General features: G+C 46.9%; 1 protein-coding gene across 8 annotated transcripts in view; it reads right to left on the bottom strand.

The window, feature by feature from the left end:
- Nucleotides 1–22,795, bottom strand: part of ZNF384 (zinc finger protein 384) — a 38,158-nt gene extending 15,363 nt beyond the window's left edge. Inside the window, exons 1-11 of one of the 8 annotated variants that reach the window (XR_004747124.1) lie at nucleotides 22,500–22,701; nucleotides 21,550–21,739; nucleotides 18,770–18,836; nucleotides 18,376–18,616; nucleotides 17,710–18,040; nucleotides 12,891–12,968; nucleotides 5,487–5,711; nucleotides 4,656–4,838; nucleotides 3,763–3,841; nucleotides 2,756–2,914; nucleotides 2,006–2,600 (exon numbers count right to left, since the gene is read on the bottom strand). Coding sequence is in view for 7 of the 8 variants with exons in the window: in XM_035314027.1 (XP_035169918.1) it covers nucleotides 2,325–2,600; nucleotides 2,756–2,914; nucleotides 3,763–3,841; nucleotides 4,656–4,838; nucleotides 5,487–5,711; nucleotides 12,891–12,968; nucleotides 17,710–18,040; nucleotides 18,376–18,616; nucleotides 18,770–18,836; nucleotides 21,550–21,602 (1,692 nt within the window). In the remaining variant the exon portion in view is untranslated. Of the gene's footprint in view, nucleotides 1–616; nucleotides 2,601–2,755; nucleotides 2,915–3,762; nucleotides 3,842–4,655; nucleotides 4,839–5,486; nucleotides 5,712–12,890; nucleotides 12,969–17,709; nucleotides 18,041–18,375; nucleotides 18,617–18,769; nucleotides 18,841–21,549; nucleotides 21,740–22,499; nucleotides 22,702–22,778 lie in introns of those variants that run through there. The other 7 variants (XM_035314031.1, XM_035314036.1, XM_035314041.1 and 4 more) reach the window with 7 other exon arrangements.
- Nucleotides 22,796–23,012: the final 217 nt, after the last annotated feature.

Here is a 23,012-nt window from a genome sequence, read left to right as displayed (position 1 = left end):
AGATTAAGAGGTGGTATTGCAGTGTTTAAATACCAGACCAGGGAGAAAGCCCCACTGTGCTCTAAGGGTCTCTGAATCAGTGGGATGGACATACCTGAACTAGTAACTAGAAGCCAAAGCCAAACAAACCCAAAGGCGAAATCAGGCCGAGATATTTTCAAGCAAGAACACAAAGCCCTTGCAGCAGGCTACCAATGGAAGGGATTCGCTGTGTCCCTGTGCCTCAAAATCAAGCCAATCCATTTTGTGAACACGTACTTCAAATGCACATCAGTTATTGAGGCTCAGAACAGGGTAAATGGGTTGAAATGTCACCTGTAAAATGCAGGAGTAAGACGGCTTCTTCTAGCCTAATCTGTGAATCTAAAAAACAATCCAACCATTTGCAGCCAGCCCTGCTGACTAAGCGCAGAGGAACAGTTCTCCGCCGCAGGCTACGCAGGTGCAGAGCTCCTGGCTTTCCCTGTGCAAACCACAAGGCTGCCCAACGGCAGGGATGCACGGCTCGCGTTCACACAGCCACTCAGGACTCACCGCAGTGAGATGCTCATGCAGCGTTTCGGTGCGTGGGGAAGGAACACACGTCACAGGGGCAGGGCGCTCGCAGCAGCACCTTCAAGGAGCCTTTTACACCAATTTATTTCTACACAGGGTGGTTAAAAAAAAAAAAAAAAAGCCCCTACTGGTTGTTCATACATAAGTCTGGGATTCTATAGGATTTGAGTGCAACACATGCTTTTTCCCTTGCCTTCTCGTTCTCCTCCCAGTCAGCCTCCACGATCCAAAGAAACTAAGAAGTGACACACAAGACTAGTAGTCATGTGGACCAAAAAAAAAAAAGGGAGGGGGGGAATCTGAAGACGAAGAGAGAGGGAAAAACAAACAAAGATTGAAAATAAAAATTCGCCAGGATAATGCGTTTTATAAACACAGAGATAGAAACAGTTACAGCAAGGACAGAGCGGGCCGGGGTGGGGAATAGATATTTATATATATATATATATAAATTCAAGGGGCCTTCAGTTTATTCTTTTTGGCTCCCCCTTCTCATTAGATTGGTCTCTCTGTGGGGATCTTCATCCCTTTCTCTCCACTGTCCACCTTTTGGGGATTCTCTCCCATGATCAGGATCCAGAAGAGGCCACCACTGCCATGTGAGTCCAGCCCGTCTTGGCAAGAGGGAGCCTGGGAGAGCGCTCGGGTGGGAGGTGAGCAGAGAAGCTAGCCTTTCCCTGACACCTGCCGGCTCCTTGAAAAGACTGGTCTATTCCTCCTCCTCCTTCCCTTTGGGAAACTGGGGGCAGGACAGGTGTGTAAGAGTCAGAACTGCTGCTGTTCCACCTTTCAGTAAAGGAAGTAGAGAGAAGGGTGATGATTATTTTGGCAGTCTCTTACCCTCCCCTCCATTGCTTTTTGGTTTGTTCTCGATGCCTGCAGGCTTTTCTGAGGAGGTGGGGGGAAGCAGGAGGGAGAGGAGGAGAAGTACAAGCTGCTAGGACATCATCCACAATGGGCAGGAAGAGCAATGAGCAGGAACCCACATTCCTACAGGGCCTTGGCCATCATGCTGCTCAGACAGCCAGGAGAGGCAGCAGCCACTTCAGACAGACTCCTCTCTATTGCTCTCCGCTAGGGGAGAAGAAAGAGTGCAACACTCCAAAGCCCTCAGGCAGTGTAGGCACCTGTCCAGCCCAGAGAACATGCCTCACCTCTCCCCCACACTGGTTTCACCTTCCGCTGTGGAGAAGGTTTCTCCCATCCAGTCCTTGGGGCAGGACAAGCGACCCCTCCTCCCTTTCACAAGCAGGAGGGACAGGAATGGATATTTCTCTCTTAGACACTCAAGGAAATCCTCAAAAATACCCATCCAGCTGTGAACCCTGCCACGTTCTTCTGTGGCCTGCTGAAAACGTGTCCAAGCCCCTGTATGTACAAGGACCATCTCTCCATCCCATCACACCATGCACGTCTCAACACCTCCCCACCCCCTTCACGCACATCCCACAGTGAGAGAGAAGGCAGAACAGGGGCCTTTCTTTGGGTTTGAAAGGAGGGGCTCTTGCATGAGGAAGTGATCCCAGCACAGGAAGGGGGCTCTTGCACAAGGAAGCATCCTCCTACCAGGCAGGCTGTTGCACAGAAGGAGCACCCCCTTGAGACAGGCTGTTGTTCAAGGGGCTGCCATGAACAGGGTTACACGGCCAGAAGAGGCTGTTGCAGGAGGAGAGGCCGGAGACTGTTGCACGAGGAGGGCCGCTGCACAAGCAGTGCCCCGGGCGCAGGCTATGCACAAGAGGCTTTCTGCTCCCTGGGTTGAGGTCTCTCTAGGAGCTGGAGAGGTGCTCCACTTGGATGGCGCTGGTGCTGACAGTGAGGCAGATGTCCTTGTGATGCTCTGAAGTCTTGTAAGGAGTCAGGTCAAAGGAGCACTGAGGGGGAGGGTTGGGTGGGTTAGTGTCTCCAGAAGGGCCCCCTGCTGCCCCACCCCCCTGCGGCTGGAAGTGCTGCTGCTGCTGAGAGGCCTGGGCTTGGGCCTGAACCACCTGCTGCTGGGGGTCAGGGATGTTGTGTTTCCGCATGTGCTTCATCAGGTACGTCTCCTGCAATGGGAAGAACGGCATGAGAGGAGGGGACGGCTTTCACAAAAGCCAAAGCCCACAGGGAAGGATAAGACAGCTCACAGGGCTGCTCCCATGGGACCTGAATGATCGAAGTATTTCCACTTCTGCTACCCCTCAGGGGAGCAAATACTCACCGAGGTGTAGGCCCGGCTGCAGATGGAGCAGGTATAGACCTTGGCGTGTTTCACCGTGTGCGTAGCCAGGTGCACCTCCAATGAGGCAGCATCCGTGTATGCACGGTGGCAGTTGTGGCACTTGAAAGGTTTGTCTTTGTTGTGCTGCCGTCTGTGGGACTGGGAGATGGCAGCAGAGTGGAAAAAAGAGAACACAAGCACAGGTAAGGAAGCGAATATTAACGCTGGAGGTTGCTTTACCTCTAACACTCCCCTTCCCGCCAGGCTCCAAGTTCCCTAAGCCCCGGTATGCCGAGCAAGGTACGCCTGGCTCCTAGCACAGGACAGTGCTTTTCCCCCCAGTCCACCAGAGCTTTCCCACAGACGTCTTATTTTCTCAGCCGTATTAGGCACTTGAAGAGCAGAGTCTCTTAACTCTCCACAATCCCCATCTTCTCAGTCTCCAAGCAATTCTTTTAGTCTCCCCCTGGCCCTTTCTACCTCTCTTCACATTTATTCTCCGCATCTGTCAACTCTCAAGGCAGGATCTTCTTTAACTGCTCACAGGCATTTACAGCTTTTTGCCATTTGGCATCTTCTGCAGTTCCCCTCCTCCAGGATATTGCAACAGGACACACCATCTCTGCTTCCCTAAATCCCTATTCTTATGTCCCCCATTTAATTGTAAAACAAAACCATCTATTACTGAGATTTTATTCCACGTGTGAGATTTAGAAAAAGCCTTACCCCAGCTACATTAGAAAACTCTGCAGAACAGATCAGAGGAACTTCAACAAGGTATCATTGCTTGCAAGTCAATCTTACAATTTAACAGGATGCAACTACTTATGTGACTTATTTGGGTCACTGTTGCCATGAGAGCCAGGAATCTCTCCCGTCCAGCACTTCAACAGCTTTTCTGTATTCTTTCACTCTTCCTCCCAGTTGCCCCAATTCTTCCATCTCCTCCCGCTTGACATCCGTATTTGCCACCCCCACTGTTGAACAGGGCACGCCCCGTCCCTTACCTGCAGGTTGGAAAGCTGGGTGAAAGCCTTTTCACACCCAGGGTGAGCACATTTGTAGGGTCGGTCCCCGGTGTGGATACTGTCGAGGAGGAAGAGCACAAACAGGAGGCAGTGAGCAAACAGGCAGCGCAGACTGCCAGGGCCTGATGCTGTGATCCAATCTCACAGCCGCTCAGCAGTGCAGGGAAGGGGATGATAGTGCCTCCAGATGCTGTTCTACCTGGACAAAGAGAGCTCTGCCCAGCTCCTGTGTCCAGCTAGAAGTTAGAAAAGATATGCAATCAAACAGTTCAGAACGTGGCTAGGACTGAGGAGCAAGAGCTTACGAACGCCTGACCAGCTTGGCACGTGGGTCACCTAAGAATGGCAAGGGGCCTGGTGGCCCAGACTCCCTGCTCCATGCTCAGGAGTCCCACACTGTGACCAAGAGGAATTCATTCTCTTGCTTACACAGTACCGAGAAAACAGCTCTGTTCCTTCTCAGGATACGCATTACAACAGCCTTCCCTTCACATCACTGGGGGAATGTGTTCCTGTGTCCCTGTCCCCCTGCAATGCCAGGACAAGCTTCCACACGCTCAGTCCAACCCCCATGGTGCCAGGCTGGGATCCCTTACGGCCAATGCCTCTCTCTCTATTGCTCTCTCTCTGTGCCCCCCGCGGTGCAAGACCAAGGGTCCCCAGGGACAGCACGTGCCCACCTCTGCCCTGCCGTGGTCAGTGTCTCCTGCGCAGCCTCCACTCCGTCCACTCTGCTGGGTCACCTCCTTCTGTGGGTGCAGCCGGCCGCGTTCCCCGCCCGCCCCCCGCATGCTTGGCGCGCGTGCTCCACAGGTGCATGCCGGCAGCGCGGGGGGGCCAGGGCCAGGCCCCCAGCCTCCTCTGGCCCTTACCGTGTGTGCTGCTGCAGGTGGGAGAGCTGGCGGAAGGCCTTCTGGCAGTAGCGGCAGGTGTAGGGCTTGGCCCCCGAGTGGATGCGGAGGTGCTGGGCCAGGTAGGATGTGTTGGCGAAGCTCTTGGAGCAGTGAGGACACTTGTGGGGCTTGACAATCGCCGTGTGGAGCTTGGAGTGGATCCTGCCGAAGAGGAGGAGGAGCAGCAGCAGTTGGACACGACCGCCATCTGGCTAGTGCTGATGGAATGAGGGCACAAAGGGGGTGGGACAGCACCACGCTATCTGCTACACAGAGGAACTCCAAACACGGCCTGAGCTTGCTCGGCCTCAAACAGTGCTCCCCTTGGAGTCAAGAGACCATGGTCTGTCTGCACCGGGGGAGGATCCAGAGAGAGGAACTATAGAGTTCGGACTGAGGGGCATTGGCAGAGCTGTGTGGGAAGCCTATGGCTGAAATAGCATGGGGCTGCAAGCCTGGACTGAGCTGTTTGGCAGGACTAGGCTGGGGTGACAGGGAACAGTCCTTCTACGCCCACTCTACTCTCGTGCTGACAAAACCAGTGCTACCTTCTGTCAGAAAGCGTCACTCCGCTGCAGATGCCCCTTAGAGTAAGCAGCACTAACCTCTGTGCACACCCAGCCCCTCACAGTAAATGACAAGTCTTATGTGTCAGATACCACGACCGCCGGTTTGTTGCGTTTCAGACATGACCAGCCTGTGGAAAACAGCAAGGTCTCCCCAGGTAGTCACCCACTGAAGGTGCTCACAGCATGCTGGGATGACGGCAACATGCAGTGCGGAGGGCCCCCAGCCTCCTCTGGCCCTTACCGTGTGTGCTGCTGCAGGTGGGAGAGCTGGCGGAAGGCCTTCTGGCAGTAGCTGCACGTGTAGGGCTTGGCCCCTGAGTGGATGCGAATGTGCTGGGCCAGGTAGGAGCTGTTGGCGAAGCTCTTGGAGCAGTGAGGACACTTGTGTGGCTTTGTCTCCGTATGGGACTTGGAGTGGATCTGCATCTCCGACTTGGAGTAGAAGGTCAGCGAACACATCCGGCACCTGGGACCGGGGTGAGGGGAAGAGAGAGTGTCATACGGGGCAAACCCCAGTATCTATCAACTCTAACTGGAAGGGGTCTTCCACATTGAGTGAATAAAGGATAGTTTCTGACCATGCGGACCAAGGGAAGTTTCACCTCGGACATTAGGCTCAGCTGCAAGTACTCCAGTCCCAGAGGGACAAACTTAAGCTAGGAACTGGCAGGAAAGACCAGACTATGCCTTGCAGCCACACAAGTAAAGGTCTTGGAAGAATCAAAAAGATTAATTTATTAGGCTTACAAGGGAGACAGGGTAGCACTTTGCTGTTGGAAAATTTCCAATCTGAAGGGGACAGGAATAACAATTCCCAGACAAAAAACATTTTATTAATCTATGATTTATTTCAGTCAAAGAAGTTGGAAAACCTGAAAATCCAGGTTAAGGTGTGTCTTCGTAATAAGTTAATTCCACATATTGCAAAGTCTGCAAAAGCAGTTATGACCAAAACACTTAACTCTGCTCCTGTTTATGGAGAAGACATTTGTGTATTTGAAGGCAATGCCGAAAATAACAACAGTGCTACTCTCCTAGTGGGTCTCACAAAGATACTCTGAAAACATTATCAGATATTTCACTGGTTTAATTGGCTTTCACCAATTCTATCTTACTGATGTTTTAAAATGTTTTGTCTAGGAGTTTGGACCCATCTGTTCCCATAAAGATCAGAAACATATTTGGTAACACAGATTCTTTGAGCAGGAAGAAGCAGTTGGCATTATCTGCTATGGATGTTGCTGTTAAAAACTGTTCCTCCATCATGACACCAGGTTGTTAAAAGAAGCCTGCACTGCCATACAATTCAAGATGGTAAAAGATTTTGACTCTGTCGTTTTAACCATAGAGGCTGCATCCATTGCTGGCCTTTTATTTTTTCCTTAAAAGTGTGTGACAACAAGGAGCAGAGTTAAAGTTTCTCTGAATTTAAGTCTTCATTTGCAGACTTCTCCATTAAACAAGACAAAATGGAACCTGCACTTGGAACTTCCAGGGTCACATCGGAGGAAAAAATGCCACCTCGAAGACCTCTGTTCAGCCTACTGTGGTGTGTTGATGATGTTTTTGTCTGGGAATTTCCTTAAGTTTTACTAGTGTTTTAAAAAAAAAAAAAGCTCAGTGACAAAAGTCTCTGCAAGTATTACACACTACAGAGTGCTTATCCTGTTTGTGCCCACATTCAACTATTTCTTTTCCTCCTAGAAGGATACATCATTACATCTACTATTGTGGCTATTTATGTTGGAGCCAGAAGCTTTTGTGAAGTGTGCAGTCTAATTAGTGTATGTAATGTAGGCAGTATTTATCCAGCACCTACCTTAACTTCCACAGGCCCTTCAAAGCCACAGCTTGATTTTAAGCCATATAACTGGAAGCCGTGCCTCCCTGCCAAGCATTCTACCACACACCTGCCATAACATTGTTCTTCTCCCTTACATTCATCATCACCTCTAACAGTTGCTTCTGCATTTCCTACCTTCATCTTTCCCTTATTTCCTTTCAACTGCACAACTGAACACAACGCACAAGCTAAACACACCCTTACGTAACTCCCCGCTCACACATACAAAAATCCTTTCTGGAATCAAGAAGCAGAAGCAATTCGGCTGTTTATCCCTAGATCTGCTAGGGATACGAGGAGTAAGAAGGAACATCGGGATCATCTTTTAGAAAAAGTAGCTTTTGGTTTATAAACCCAATTATCTCCAAACACTTGTCCAGTTTGCTCCAGACTTTCTGAAACATGATAGACTTGAAGACAGCGTATGTATTCTGCAGTTATCAAGTCATACGTGGAGGATGAGGACTGTATCCTTGAACAAAGCAATGCTAGAAAGAACTTTGAAGTGAACACTGAACTGAAAGTACCACTGAGTTACCAAGTCTGGTTCTCTGCTAATGCAAGGAATTAATTCATAACCCCGTGCATGACTCTGTCAAGCTCCTTCTCAGTGGATGTTTATTGCCAGTATTCTCAGCTGAAGTCTGTTCCACAGTGTCACTCCTCTGATGATGAATCATTCAATTGAGAACAAGCTCCCAGTGCGATGCTGTGCTAATACGGCTCAATGAATCAAAGGGGAATGGCAGGTATCATCTTTCTAAGTGGGAATGGTGCAACTGTTCTTGCAACAGCATGTCTAGTGCTGAAGACTATACAGTCAACAATTACTAAAAGATCCAGACAAGTTCAGAGAGCTTGGTAATGATGGTGTGCGGAAAATCTACTTCACAGAAGAGATTCATTGAGCCCAGTCTATCCAGGTTTGGGGGAAAGGTTAAAAGATAGCCTCGTCAATACCCATATAAATCTATGTAGGGGGGAAAAATCAGTTACTGTGGGTTTGGTTTATGCAGCAAAGGTACCATGAGATACAATAACTGACAGTATGAGTTCAAAAAAATCCAAGAAGAAATCGGATCTTTCCAACCATGAGAATAATGTATCTTTGGAACAACACTCCGAGGCTGCATTACAGTCTCAATCACTTGGCACCTACAATTAATGTTTTTAGAATTCAGCTACCCGTCAGTGAGTAATACCTTTCTAGAAGTTTTGCTTGAGCTTCAACATAATGTTGGGCACTAATCTCTTCTGTGATGTACACATGACCATATATTTTAGAAGTCCATTCCTTTTTGAAAAATTCATGATCTTTACTATGTCATCAAGTCTAAGCAGTCCAACCCCTTATAACTCTAATGACATAAAGCCATCTAATCTATTTTCCATAGTATCTGTTCAGCAATTCCTTTACTTATTTACTTTGTCATGCATCTGCCTTCAGGTCAGAAATTCCCTAGAATAAACTTTAATGAAAAGAAAGAGACTGAACGTCCTTTTCCATTTTCAAAGTAAACGTATAAAAAAGGTATTTCAAAAACTCTGGCACCTGCATGAGAATGGAAGATAAATCCGAGTGTTAGAAACAAAACAAACAAACAAACCAGAAAATGAGAACAAAACAAAACCAACCAAACAAGAAACTAACCCTAGTTGTCTGAATTTAGCAGCTGTAGACATTTCAGTAGTGTTTTTCAAACAACACTTAAAAAAAATAATAATCTTGCAGGGACTCGTTTTCCAATAATCTAACTAGCATTAGCCCTGAGAGGGCACGAATGTTATGTAGCATTAACAAAGTCGTAAGTCTTGTAAGTTAAAAAAGCCCTGGAATACAGCTGAAAGCTGCACTTCAGAGAGTTCTGTATTATGTGGTAGCAGGCATTTTCAATGGAACAAATGATCCATTTAATTAAGGGTTTTGCATTTTGCCTCAGACATCATCAAATATTAAAGGGGAAGATGCAATCAGCCCTCTAGTGGGTAAACATGGATTCAAAAAAATGTTAAATCTATACAGATAATGAGAACATTGCATCTGACACTTGCAATGCTTCAGTGTTTCATTTCAGTGAATTTTTCCTTGCTGGGGATAGGAAAAGTTGGCAGTGCTGCTTGCTAAACAAGAACATAGTGCTATGTGAAATAATCTTCTTTTGTTAATATGCATTTTTGATATTCTTTCCCCATCGTGCTTCTAAATTACTACTGCCTCCATTGTATTCTGGGAGCAAGTAACAGAAATGACTGCAGCATTCCCATTGAGAGCATTATACAACATCCCTACAACCATTTGTTATGGCTCTGCAAATTTAGCTTAGGAGAACATATTCTTAACAACGCAGAGGTGTATTTCTCCACGTAAATAGTTAACTTAATACTCAGCAATATGCTAGAGATCAAAAACAACCCCTTCCAATGTTTATAATCCTTTCTTTTTATAAGGAATCTACAGAAATAGAGTGAGACATTAAAAGAATGTGCATGTTAAGACAAACACCCTCAAAAATCATGAAATGCCAGTAAAAGGTGGATGCACAATTCTAATTCTGCACCCATATGAAAGTCATCACGATGAGTCATAAACAAAATTATGCTTATAGCAACTAGACTACAACTCTGAGGCACACAGTGCCATTTTTTCCACTTTTCATGGAACGTTCCGCCTCATTCATCAGATGCTGTTATGAGATGAAATACCATCTGAAATACCATCTCATAGTAAAATTTGCCTGACGTGGATTAACAGCATTTTTCAATCAAGTGTTTAATTAATTGTTATCACAGTTGTGAAAACTATACAAGCTTTTACACAGCCTTGAGGATTCAATTTCCTAGTATCCACTGAGATTGGTCTTAGAATTTAATTGAACCCTTGCTCTATTAAACTACAAATAGTAGACCACAAGGTTTTTTGTTTGTTTGTTTTATAAAAAAACATATCAGGAAGGTGTGAAGTTAAACTAGTTGAGTTTAGGCTCTCGGAGTCAACAGATATTTAGCAAGGAAAGAAACGTACTGCCTTTGCAATGCAGAGTTAATGAAGTAACTAATGCAATCATAGCATAATAATGGATGCACAGTGCATGATAAATGCTGATTTAACCTTCAAACTCCCCAATTTTTTAAAGCTGGAGGTAAACAATTTCTTACTAATGTTTTGTAAGAGGCAGAGGGAAGGAGACAGAACATTTAAGAGACACAGCTACAAAACTCAGAAAAGACCTAAATAAAGCCAGAGTATAGAAATGCCAAGTGAAAGCATATGACAATTGCACCTCTGCTTCTCCAATTCTACACTATCACCAAATCACATTAAAAATTTAACGTGCTTCCATTTGCCAATTTACACTATTGACACGTATATTATCAAATCTATCAGCAACACTGAGATCTCAATGTACTTATTTCCACGTTCCTTCAGACATAGGTTGATAAGGCTACAGAAAACAAATACCCATCACGCTCTTGGCAAGGCAGTGAATATTTTTAACACCGTATCGCATTTTTCCAGTTCTAATTTTCTGAAGGGATTCTTGTGTTTTGCCCATTTTTCAAAATGATCATTTGGAAAAATATCAGAACCAGAATTCTGTGGTATTTCAGCATACTTCACAAGTTGCCTGTCTTCTTTTAATCACTTCAGCACTTATGCTTTCAGCAATTGCATTTACCCTTTTTCATCACAGCCTCACACTGGGAGCTCACATGATGTCATTTAGTTCCTAAAAGTCTTTTTCATAGTCATTGCTTTCCAGGATACTGTTTCCTCATTACTAAAATTCCTTATCTTTAGATCAAAGGTCTTCAACAGCAGCCAACAGGACACTTCAGGAAACTACAGAATATCCCACGTTGGAAGAGACCAACCCCTGCTCCAATTCTGTCCAGGCCTAATTGGATGGTTGTTTTATATTGTGTCCGAGTATCTAGATTTCAATCCCTGACTCTGCTGGAGAAGTCACACAGGTTAATAAACCAAGAAACTAAGCCTTCCATTCAGCTGTAATAAAAACAAGTTTTGCTTGAACAGTTTTGGCTTAACAACCACACAGAATTTCCCCTGTTTTTCCTTACCTATCCACCATCACTGCTTCTACCTGTAAATTGTCAGCCAGGATTTTCTGTTGATCTCCAAAATCACTGAACAACATCAAGCTTAGGACCTTCTCTACCAATTTATGAGATCAGTCACCATTAGCAAAAGACCAGCAAAACAACAAAATACAACGAGGTGTTTCCTAGTACAGTGATAATACCTAATGCTAAAACTGAAAGAACGCAAAAGCCCCATGAGAAAACACTAACCAATTTGGAAGTGCCAGAAGTAAGGTCATCTATGCCACCGTAATTTGGCTCTGCAATGCAGGCGTGTTCTGATACAGCCTTATTGACTGTTTCCACAGAACTGCATCCTTATTATGTTGCACAGACAGATACTTAACAAGGAAGCATTCAGTATTCTTCATCACCATTGTGATGTGAACAGCCTTGAGCCTTGTCAACGGCACGCAATTCCAACCTCAGATTGCAGAACTACTCCTCTGCTGGACCCCCACAGAAGTATCAGTGTTCCTCAGACACTCATTTATTTCCACAACACCCCTGTTTGTTTTTAAGGGGAGGGAGCAGCAGAAGACGGGAGTGAAAAGCAATTAGTAAGAAGTAATTCTGAGCGGCTAACCTGATACCTGCAAGCACTATTTTTCTTTGAAAAGAACTTAATACAATTTACATTTAAATCACAGCTCCTAAAATACTTCCGTGCTGCATATAAGATCCAATGCTTCTGCAAAGCAAAACAGGATCCAACACGTAACAGAGGACTATTCTATGACACTTGCAAAGGGATTATGGTTTTAGGAATACCAAATGTCAGTTACTTCAGGATAACCGTCTGTGGTCATTTCTAGCCTGCAGCACATGCAAATACAGCGAAAGCTAGACCTAACTCATACGCACGTGCTTCAAGGTACGATTATACGTAGGCCTGAACCACGTGGCTGTAGAATACTGCAGGACATCTGTGGCAGGGGCAAATTTAGCCTACAGTTCTTCAGACTAGTAGTCAAATGCCCCCCTCAAATCATCCTTCTCTATTCCACAACCCCAGTCATTTTTGTTTTATTTTTGATGGAATTATTCCTTTCTCTAAGTAATTGTGCAGGATGCTGACAGGCCCTCACGTATACAATAACTGTAGTCACATAATCAAGGATGTATCAAAGTGCATTGACTCAACAGGGCCAAATTAAGGTGTGACCAGATAGATGAGTGACAGAAGAGTTTTGATGTTCTCTCTCTCCAGTTGAAACTGTAACTGGCCCTTCGCTCCCTTGCGTACAGTCATTCCACTGACATGCAAGTAAAAAGCACTAAAATTAAAATTCGTGACTGCAGAATCTTTACTTTTAATTCCTTCTGCTTTGTACTACAATGAGCTGAGAACACGTGCATGCACACACACAGTTACAGCATCTCAGCGGAAGGGAGAGAACTTACCATAAACCAAGCTTTCACCTTATTATATCCCGAAGCATATAGTCAGTCTTATTTCTGTTTCTAACTGTCAAGAACAGCACTCATATCCAAAGCAAAGCTTATGTGTACAGTGTGTGTAGATATGGAAGTTCATGCACACCTGTCCTCTTTAGTTTTGAGATCATAAGCCAATTTCAACCAAAGCTAAAAGAGGGGTAAGGATTTTAAAGTCACTACAAGTTTCACAAAAATACGCAGCTGGGAAAGATGAGAGACCCTCTTGGAGCCCCCTGCTGAGGGAAAGGCTAGTAAGCTCACCCTTGATTAGACATCAGAGAATCCACACAGGAGAGAGCCGCTGGAAACCAGGCTTCATTAGTTCCGCTGCTCACGGAACTACTTGTTAAAAAAAGCAAACAGAAATTCCAACATGTGGCATCGTACCGACACCCACGTTGGTCATCAGCAATCTTAAGATCCACTGCACAGACCTCTGCCACCACAGCAAGGACAATTAGTGATATTAATGGTAGTCTGACATCTTTTTCTAGCGTTAGAGGGGGGTGAGGCTCTTTGCCAGAGGAGGTCACATTCTTGTGCTGACAGCAGAAACACGGCAAAATTTAGGAATATTGGATTTAATATTTCTAGGCTTTGGAGGGAATGTGGTCAAACTTTCTGCCTAATTCTTCAAACTTTATTCTCCCTTTGCCCCTAGCCTTCCAGCCTGTTGCAATCCCCTCTCTCCTGCACCAAGACCCAGTCCTACACTCTTTACCCACATGCCCCACTTCATCCTCCACTGCAGCACATATTCAAAGTTTCGTTCTCACAGTTAACATTTGTGTCCTCCCCCTCATATTTCTATTTGTCTGTCCACATCCCATGCCCTTGTCCCCATCTGCTCCACTAATTCTAGATACCCACTCATTTTCCAGCCCCTAGTAGGTCTATCTGCTCTTCCTCTGTCTTCTCAGTCTTGGCCCTTCCTAGCTTCTCTGAGTCACCTCTCTGTTGCAAACAGGCTCTCCACCATACCCACTGGTTTGTAGGCTCTAGTCTTTTCTTCTTCCTCCTTTCTGTTCCCCGTCTCTGCTCTGCCAACTTTCTACACTTCCTGGTCACAATCAGCTCCAGGTCCTAGCCATATCTCCCTCTTGTCCCTACCGCATCTGAATCAGCCTTCTTTCACCTTGCTGCTGTGCCCATTGGAGGGGGGAAGCTTACTGTGAACTCGGGCATAAGGACCCCCTTCTGAAGCAGACTGAGGAGTTGTGACTGAAGGAAAAGCGTGCTTGGCCCTTCAGCTTTAGAAGATGCTCATCACTGCAGAGAGTACACGAGTAGCCCAGCCTCACATAAAGGCCTGGGGGTCAGAGTGTATTTAGTTCTTCTGGGGAAATGGACAGTCTGGTCAGTGCCCGGAGGCATTCAAGCCTCAAGTAACGTCAAAGAGGAGATAGTAATCTCTGCGCATTTCAACTACTGAACTATAAAGTGTCTCAAAGCATGCTTAACAGTTTTTTTCAAAGCTTACAACTTGGCCAAATTTGGCCACATTTTAACAGATATTTGTGGCTTAGAAAAGCCATAATAACCTGACTTCAAATCAAGGAAAAAAAAACAAACCATTAGAAAGTCACTAAAGAGTGACGTTAAATCCAGTATAGTGCAGGAAAAAAAGCTGAAAATGAGCCATCCGAGAACATTCCCACCTGCTGTATTCAAGCCACTGGCTCCTCTCGTGCCCCTAACTTCCTCCTTAACAGGCCCTCTGCCTGTTTTTTCCCCCCTTCCACAGCTCATATCTCTCTCTTGCTAAGCCTTCCAGGGCTTGAGCACTTTTTGTCCCTGGACACACCACAGAAGCTGATGTCCCTTAGCTGTTCGTTGTTTTCCAAACCAAAACGCCCTAATTTTCCCACAGCCTAGTGAAAGTAAGGGAACTCACAAAGGAAGGTGGGAAACAGAGCTCGCTGGTTACAGTATCAGAGCAAGGCTCTTCTCAAGCCTACTACTTTTCTCTTGGTGTACTAGGTTCAGAAGTATAGCATTCAAAAATCATTCCAGATTAAGAACTGGAGCCTTTACAAACTTAGCATTGCCACCAAGCAACACGTATGAAAAACTCTTCCTCTTGCAAATGCGAGATCAAACTACCTGGAGAACTGTTTTCTGAGACAGAACTGGTGATCTGGAACAGGTAAGTTGAACCTGCCTTGTCTAACACATCACACCACAAACTTCAAGAAGTGCATAGGTACAAGCACTAAAACAGTGCTAACGAATGATACTACTGTCTCCAGGATTCACGCTCGCTCTCTCCCTCAACATGTTCTGAAGTTCTGATGAGAAACCATGTGCTTCGCACACTGCCTGTTTCTAGAAAGATGTTCTCCCGATGATCTTGTTTTCCACTGAAAAAGTAAGACCTACAAGGATGTCTGGGAAGATTAATAAAGTTGACAATGAATCCAGACAAGACTGAAGTGACATAACTCATGAAGGACAGGTTCAGATGCTGTCCCCTTCAGGTACGAGCATTTTTCTAGTATCACAAAGCAAAGCACCAAGGACTGTGCCAGACTGATCCTAAGGCTAGATGTCCGAGATCTGCAAGCATTAGCAAAAGCTTCACGCCTTTTCTTACAAAGAAAAACCTGGTCATAAAAGATTCTTGGACCAATTTCACAGCAGACTAATTCACTTCTAGAGATGTTAGAGCAGCAAAACATCTGCCATTTGCTGGAGCGGGAATCGCTACGTTCAGTGGACTGATCTGCAATGGGGTATCATCATCTTTGTGCTCCAATCCCTTCAAAACCTGCCCGCACTGCTACCCGTTCAAGGCCTTGCTCTGCCTTCACCAAGACACCAGGAGTCTGGCACATCAGACACCTGCTCTGACACCCACAAAAGGACAGCTCACAGAACTTAAAAAGAAACAACAAACAATTTGACAAAAGCTTTCCAGGAATAAACTATTAAAAAAATAATCAGATTGATCAAAAACTCCTTCCAGGCATCTGACTAGATTGTCCTTAGTGCATCACCACGAGAATCAATGAAATCATACAAACATATCCACAAGAACACCACAAGCAACTCCTCCTTCAGCCTGAGAAGGGAGCAGTAGACAACCCTCACACAGTCTTAATTTGCATATTATAGTAATGGGAACTACCCAGATTATCATAGTCTAGAATACAGATGGAACCCAGGAGTCCTCAAAGTTTTAACTTGCAAGTCTATTCATATGCATATTATGCATAAACTGCATTGCAAAGATTTTCTCTTCCACAGCTGCAAAAAACGACAGCCTTTTATTTTATTTTTGAACAATTATTTTTAGTTCCAAACTTGCACGTGGAAAGCATCAAACAGAAGACCCCAAGGAGGGCAGAACTACTCTTTGGTGGTCTTCAATAAATACCAGTGTGGCTATCTTGCACCTTAATAGTGCCCAGAGGAAGTCTAGGTTGGGATGGGGGCTGGACGAAGAGGCAGAGGTACCACACTTGGACTGAAGATGAAGACAGAAAATCTTCCTGATGACATGCTTCTACATATAAACTCATTTTTTTCCATGATCAGTTACACAGACAGTGCATGTTCATAAAGTTTCTGCTGAGTCACTCCACCTGGCCATTGGCATTTTTCTTTTTCTCCAAACTTACAAGTAAACAAGGAGCTATAATTAAAGCTTTGGTTCAGCTTTAATTCTAGCATTCACTGCCAATTGTGTCCCCTGTAAATACATATTTAACAACCTAATTAGCAACCCAGACTGTAAGCAGCTTGAGTGTGGAATTGTGGCTAAGGCCCAAAATAAATGGTGGGATTACAAATAGCAGGCTACCTAACACTCCTACCCTTCTTCACCATACGCTGATTATATTTTCAAAGTGGAAAAACTGGGACATTGGGCCAGAGAATAAAAAGGCTGATCCAAGCTCTGGTTTTGAAGCTATTTAACTGCATTGATTTAAAAATATAAACATTTTTTAAATGCTATAGTTAAAAATGAAACAGTGCCTGCAGTGGATGCACTGATTCTGTGTAGGTGCCTTCATATTGTTCTTATTCCAGAAACGTAGCTAAATCTACCGAAAAGAAAAAAGAGGCCTAGGATGGTTAAAGGGAAACGGTCTGCCTCAGAAGGATTCATGGGCACACAGTAGGGAAGCGAGAACTAGGAACCATCTCCTACTTGTTTTCACCTAGCTACTAATTTGTCTCTTACTGATCTTGATCACCCTTGAGAAATGCCCATCACTAAATCACCCGGACTTGCTCCTGCTTCCCAACCAGACTATCACAATGCTTCCCTTTCTTTCCTAGCACTCACCTGCTCTGCCCAGTTCCCACCTTCTCAGAAACACTCACTCTCATCACCCTCTGCTTTAAGCATTCCCTCCTAGCTGATCTCTCCCCCATTCCCAGGACTCACAGGTAGAAGTTCCTAACGCCACATCCCTCCAAGCTCAGAAACCCAACTTCAGGGCTCAGAACGCTCTCCCCTCTCATCCGATACCTTTAGGGCTTAGGATCACCCTTACGCCTAATTCAGAAACGTGCTTTTTCCTGTTTTGTCGGGAACGCTGAAATAGGAGGAGAGCACATGGGGCAACGAACACAGGAGCGGGCGCTATCACCACGGTTCACTTCCAGCTCTCTGTGCATCCAGTCTAGGGTATTTATACTGGGCAGACTGGAGTCCTGCTTCAGGGGCACCCCGGTACTCTAGGGCTTTCAGCTGCACCAGAAGTGCTCCAGTTGCACCAAACAGCACTGCGTTCTGCAGTACGCCAGCCATACTACGCGGCTGTGGCATCAAAGATATGGCTCAGCCTCCGTAAGATCCCGGTCGTTAATCAACCTAGTAATATTAACATCTGTGCATTTAGGAAATGGAGGCTGTCCGCTAAGGAGATCCTTAGTTTTGGGTCAACCCCCTCGTTTGCAAACATTCCCGATTAGAAAGAAAACTCAACTCCCCCTGCATCTGAAAGTTTCTCTGCTCTGGGACTCCAGGGAAGAGGCCAAGATCTCTTCTTCCCCGTGTAAGCCTCTGAAGGGCTGAACACCCCCCCAGCCCCATGCAACGTTACAGCCACGGTTTAACCCTGCTCCCCACCTGTATGTCTTGCCATCCTTGTGCTGGTCCTCATCATCCTCGTTTGACAGCACAAAGGGGTCGCTCATCTCTGGCAGCCCCGACTCCTGCAATCGTTTCTTCTTCCGGCCCCGAGGCGGTTTGGGGGCAACTCCCCCACCCCCGCCACCCCCACCACCTTCGGAGAGGGTGGTCGTCCCCTTCTTGGACAGATCGGGCACCACCTGCAGGGCTGCCTGGGAGCCAGGGGGCAGCGCAGAGACAATCATGGGAGCTGAGATGGGAAAGGTTTGTGCAGAGGTGGCTGTGGTCACCAGGGAACCTGATGGGGAAGTTATCACCAGACCAGGACCTGCAAACAAATGAAGACGGAAGTCAGGTGTTACACCTCTAATGGCATCCAACCTCCTCAAGGAAGGAGGCTTTATACATCTATTTTTAAACACAACCCAAGCAGAAGAGTACCAAGAGCAGCCCAAAACATCCCCAGTCTCACTGCTGGAAGTCAAACTTCAGCACAGAGGGTGGATGCACAGACTGCCCAGAGATTCACCGTGAAACCACGACCAGGGCCAAGGCAGTCCACGCCATCACAGATGCTCGGAATAACCCCCAGCCCAAAAAGGACTCTCCAGGATTCCCCACCGCCCCTATCCCCCTGCTACAGACGTCTCTGGAGTCCCCTACCTGCTGTCATGAGCCCAGCAGACTGCACTGGCACCACAGTGATGTTCTGAGTCACAGGGGCTTGGCTGTGTGGTGTCAGCTGCTCTGGCTTGGTGTCCGAGTCCATGGCGATACCAGTGGGTAGGGCCACAGAGGTGGGTACTGTCAGCAAGGCGGGGTAGTGGGGGGGAGCCAGGCTGCAGCCCTTCTCTGCGGGCAGTAGCTGCTCCTTCATCTTGTTAATGAACATGGTGTTCTCAATCTACAAGGGTGGGGAGAACGGCTTTTAGAACGCTGTGCCACAGCTTCTCCCAGCAGCTGGCTGAGCAAGAGAGGCAACAGAAACGTGTATCGCGCTTAGACCTCTAACGGGAAGCATGGCCAGCATGATGGGTTGGAAGACAAAAGGTCTTACCTGTCCCGAGACGGTGGGCACTGCTGGCCAGAAGTACGGGGAGGAGTTGAAATGAGATTCTTCCATCCTAGCTGGGCACAGGGGGGAAGAGGAAGGGGGAGGGAAGAGGAATGGAGGAGAAGGAAGACAGACAGACGCACACACACACACAAAAGGAACATTAAACCCAAAAAGACTCCAACAGGGAACTGACTCAGTCTGATGCTGCGACAGTTCCTTAATCTCCCCATTCTTGCTTAAGCAACTGCTCCCCACTTTTGAACTATCTGCCCAAATCATGTTATTTTCAGAGAAAAAGATGTCTGCTATTCCCACAGGCTTAGGTCCACCTCAAATGCCTCTTGCCCACCAGTTCTCCATGCAAAAAAAAAAAAAGACTACACCTGACCCAAAACACCTCTAAAATTCCCCAGTTATCATTTACCCAAGTACATGCCATAAATGATGAAGTCTGTGCATCTGCATCCAGGCAAACACAGCTGAAAAACATTTTTCACTGTCACAGACAGTCTGACCCCACAAGCAGTGAAAGTTCTGGACCCTGCCTGTCCCTCCACCCCAGCTCACTAAGAACCCAGATGCAGCAAGGGCACATTAGCATTATGTTACACAGGAAGAAGGACAGGCAGAGAGAGGGAAACAGACTTGCCCGAGGTAACAGACAGCCACAGCAGACCAAGAAGTAAAACCTAGGGCTCCTGACTTCCCATTGCCCACTGCTCTGACCACTCCAGTCCGACTCTTGGAAGAAAATTGGAGATGTCACTCAGTATTCCTGACAGACCAGATCCTCCTCTTTCATCCAACCAGACTGCACAGTGGGGAAACAACCTGACTACCCTGCCCGAGATACCGTGTTTCCAAGTGAGATCACTTCAGTTCTGTCTTTGGGACAAGGCTCTGTAGGATGCTGTCCCCAGTCAAATGCCTGTGGCTCTATCTCAACTCTCCGTGGGCCAGTTAGACACCAGAAGATAGCTGTCTGAAGACAGAGGCCTCATCACTTAGGAACACCCGGCTGAGGAAATCTAATTCAGCAGTCCTTTCCATTCTGATCCTCTCATTCCTCTGTGTGATATCATTAGCAATCAAACTTTGAAACACACTGAAAACACTGCTGAAAAACTCAATAAATTCACAAAACGGTGTTTTCTGGAGTAGAAAGTGTGCTGATTCCTTAACATATCTGGAAAAACTGATGGGTAAAACAAATGGAGTAAAAACTCTGCTCAGTGAACACTATGCCTGGCGGAGCAAGCTGCTTAGAGAAAACAAACACGGCAGGTTTCTCATGCGGCTATCTGCAAACAGTACCAGTCCCATTTCTGTTGTGATGTGGCAGTGGTCTAATTAGCGACTCAATGTTGTTTCTGAAGGGCCTATCCCGAGCATCAGATAAGCTGAGGAGCATGCCCCGAGTAGCACAAAACCCTTACTTTCCAGGAGTATATTAGGACAGAATAAATACATGTGGAATTGCTGCGCGTGAGCCAAAATGCAGAGGCAGTTTTCCTCTATGTAGAGTAGCAGTATTTAAATGAACCGAATTACCTGTTAATTTTGTTTTTATGAATTGCTCACACAACGGCAAAGCCAAATATTCCTGCCTCACTTGCTCCCTACAAATCAACCAATAAACCCACTTAAGGATGAATTATTTACCTTGCATCAGCGGCATGCAGTCAGACTGCTAGCTGCCTGACTGAATTACTCTGGATTTACACTGCTGTGATTCAATCAGAATCCGATGGGGCAGGTATCTTCGCTTCCTTTAATTTCTTTTCTGAGCCAGGTTACTTGAGTACTCTGCCCACAACAAGGCCCTATATATCTAACACTTAAGTACGTGATTGTTTTCTTCCACAGGATGGGCACACATACAGAGATAAGGCCTTCCTTAGCAACTGAGCACCTGAATCAAGAGGGATTTTTTTGTTGTTTGGGATGTCAAGGGGTTTGCTGTTATTGTTTTAAATGAGTAAGCCTCTATTTGCTCAGCTTCCACATCAAAAAATAAAGAAAGAAAAAGACAAACCTAAGTAAACCTGACTTTGCAAAAACAAAGCCTCATATAACAATCACACGCTTGTTTTTCAAATAAACTTTGTAATGGTCCAGTCTCAGATTCCTTGGATTCAACTGCAAAGTTTAGGAGCAAAGCAGAAAGATGACAATTTAAACAAAAATCTCCTAACAGCTTTCTTATTTAAGGAGTACAAAGTACGAAAGGCAACTCCATCTTCAAACTATAAAATTGGTACTAGCACATGCTGGTGCAATCAATGGCCTCATGATTCTAACTTGTCCCGTCAGAACTTGACAAAGAACCCAACTTTTGCTCACTTTGCTTTGCAAAACATTTAAAAAAAAATAAAATCAAAACATGCAAAAACCCACCACCAACAAAACAGTTTGTATTAATTCTTCAAAGATGACTACCCTGTTTTTACTAAACTTTCTCTGAATCCATCTCCCCACCCAGCAATCCTCATGCTTGAATAGATGTCAGGCCTCAAAAAAATCAGCTTGAAAGACTGAAGTGTAATGAAGTTATAAGAATGTGGAAAAAAAGGAGAAATGGTGTAAGAGTCAGAGCTTTCATGCAATCTCACTGGCAAGCCAATCTTCCAAAGGGAGAAAACAAAGGTGAAGATCCTTGCACCAGCCTACTGTCCTAATACCCGCAGATGTCCCTCCCCATCCCACTTTTAGGCCGAAGGATATTTTGGAAAACATGCACCCCTATCCACAGCCCCCACTTTACCACCGCTCACACTTACTTTACCAGAACTCTGCACGCAACCCTTCCAATTGCTCTATAACTATCACACATGGGCTGGAGCTTCAACCCTGTACCACAGCATGTTCCCACTGCGGTGCCTTCATCATCCCAGCTTCCACAAACAGGCCAGAGATGGGACCTTCTTCCTACGCACCAGTCTAGTATCAGACAGATGTCAACGTACCCTCCTGATATAAACCAAAAACACCTTCTATGTACAGACCACAAATTGACATACACCAAATAAACAACCGAGTGAACCAGGGAACTCACAAGGGACAAGGAACCTGAAGTTTAGCTCTCAGAGTATTTCACAGAGCCACATACTTAACGTGCTGGGCTTACACTTCTTTGCAGGTCATCACTTTAATCATAAACACACAGACAAAAGCACGTGCAAGTACACGGTGAGGCAGAGGCTGTGTTTCTGGAAGGCACAATCAAGGTTGGATATGCAGGTATTTAGAGATTGGGTTGTAAAGTGGTTTTCTTTATTCTCCAGGCACCTAACGTTTATTTTGTAGGCGGTTTTCAGCTGATATAAGGCCCTGAGTGATTTGTCATTTTATGTCTGTGCAAGTAATACGGAGTAACTGGTCAGTAACAAGGTTTTAGGCTTAATCGCTGCAAAACACTGAAGATGCCCACGTGGGATATTGGAACCAGTGGAAAAACGCCTCCCCTAAGTCCCTAAGCACCACGAAGTTCGAGCACTGCCGCGTCTGGATGCACACCAGGACCCCCCCGACGTAACGCCCGAAGCCCTGAGCCCCAAGCCCCGAGCCCGACGAGTTCAGAGCCGCCCATGCACCGCCACCCCCCAACCAGCGGCACCCCCGTGAGACGCCCCCCCGGGGCTGGGGGCCCCCGCACCCGTCCCGGCCCGTCCGGGCGCCCCCCCCCCCCCGCGGGGCGCGGATGACTCACGGTGCTGCGGGAGCTCCTTACCCCTCTCACTCTCCCTCCTCTCGCATCTCTCCTCCTTCCAGGGCCGGCTCTGCGAACAAACCGCCAGCGTTACGGGGGGCGGACAGACGGCCGGCCGGCCGGCCAGACGGACGGGCAGTCGGACAGGCAGGCAGCCCGCCGCTTCCGCTTCCGGATCGCCTCCCGGCCGGAAGCGCGGCCCCGCCGTGCCGCCCGCCGCCCCTCACCCGGCGGATCTCCACCGAGCGCCTCCCCCCGCAGCGCCCACCCCGACCCCGGCTCCTCCGGCGGCCTCCTCACCGGAAAGAGGGGAGCGGCGGTGCCGCTTCCGGGTCAGGGGGGGCGGGCGCGCGACGCCAGCCCGAGCTCTTCCGGGGGCGCGGAGCGGGGCGGGATGGCGTCACCGCCGGCTCCGGGCGCGAAGGGGCGGGGCCGCGGCGGCGGCGGCGGCGGCCGCCGGCACGGGGACGCTCCCCCTCCCCCCTCACCCCCCCCCCCCCCCGCCGCGGCGGGGCTGCGAGCGGCCGGGCCGGA

This window comes from Oxyura jamaicensis, chromosome 1 (assembly GCF_011077185.1).
Source record: "Oxyura jamaicensis isolate SHBP4307 breed ruddy duck chromosome 1, BPBGC_Ojam_1.0, whole genome shotgun sequence".
Classification (NCBI taxonomy): Eukaryota; Metazoa; Chordata; class Aves; order Anseriformes; family Anatidae; genus Oxyura; species Oxyura jamaicensis.
This window is presented reverse-complemented; position numbering and strand designations above follow the sequence as displayed.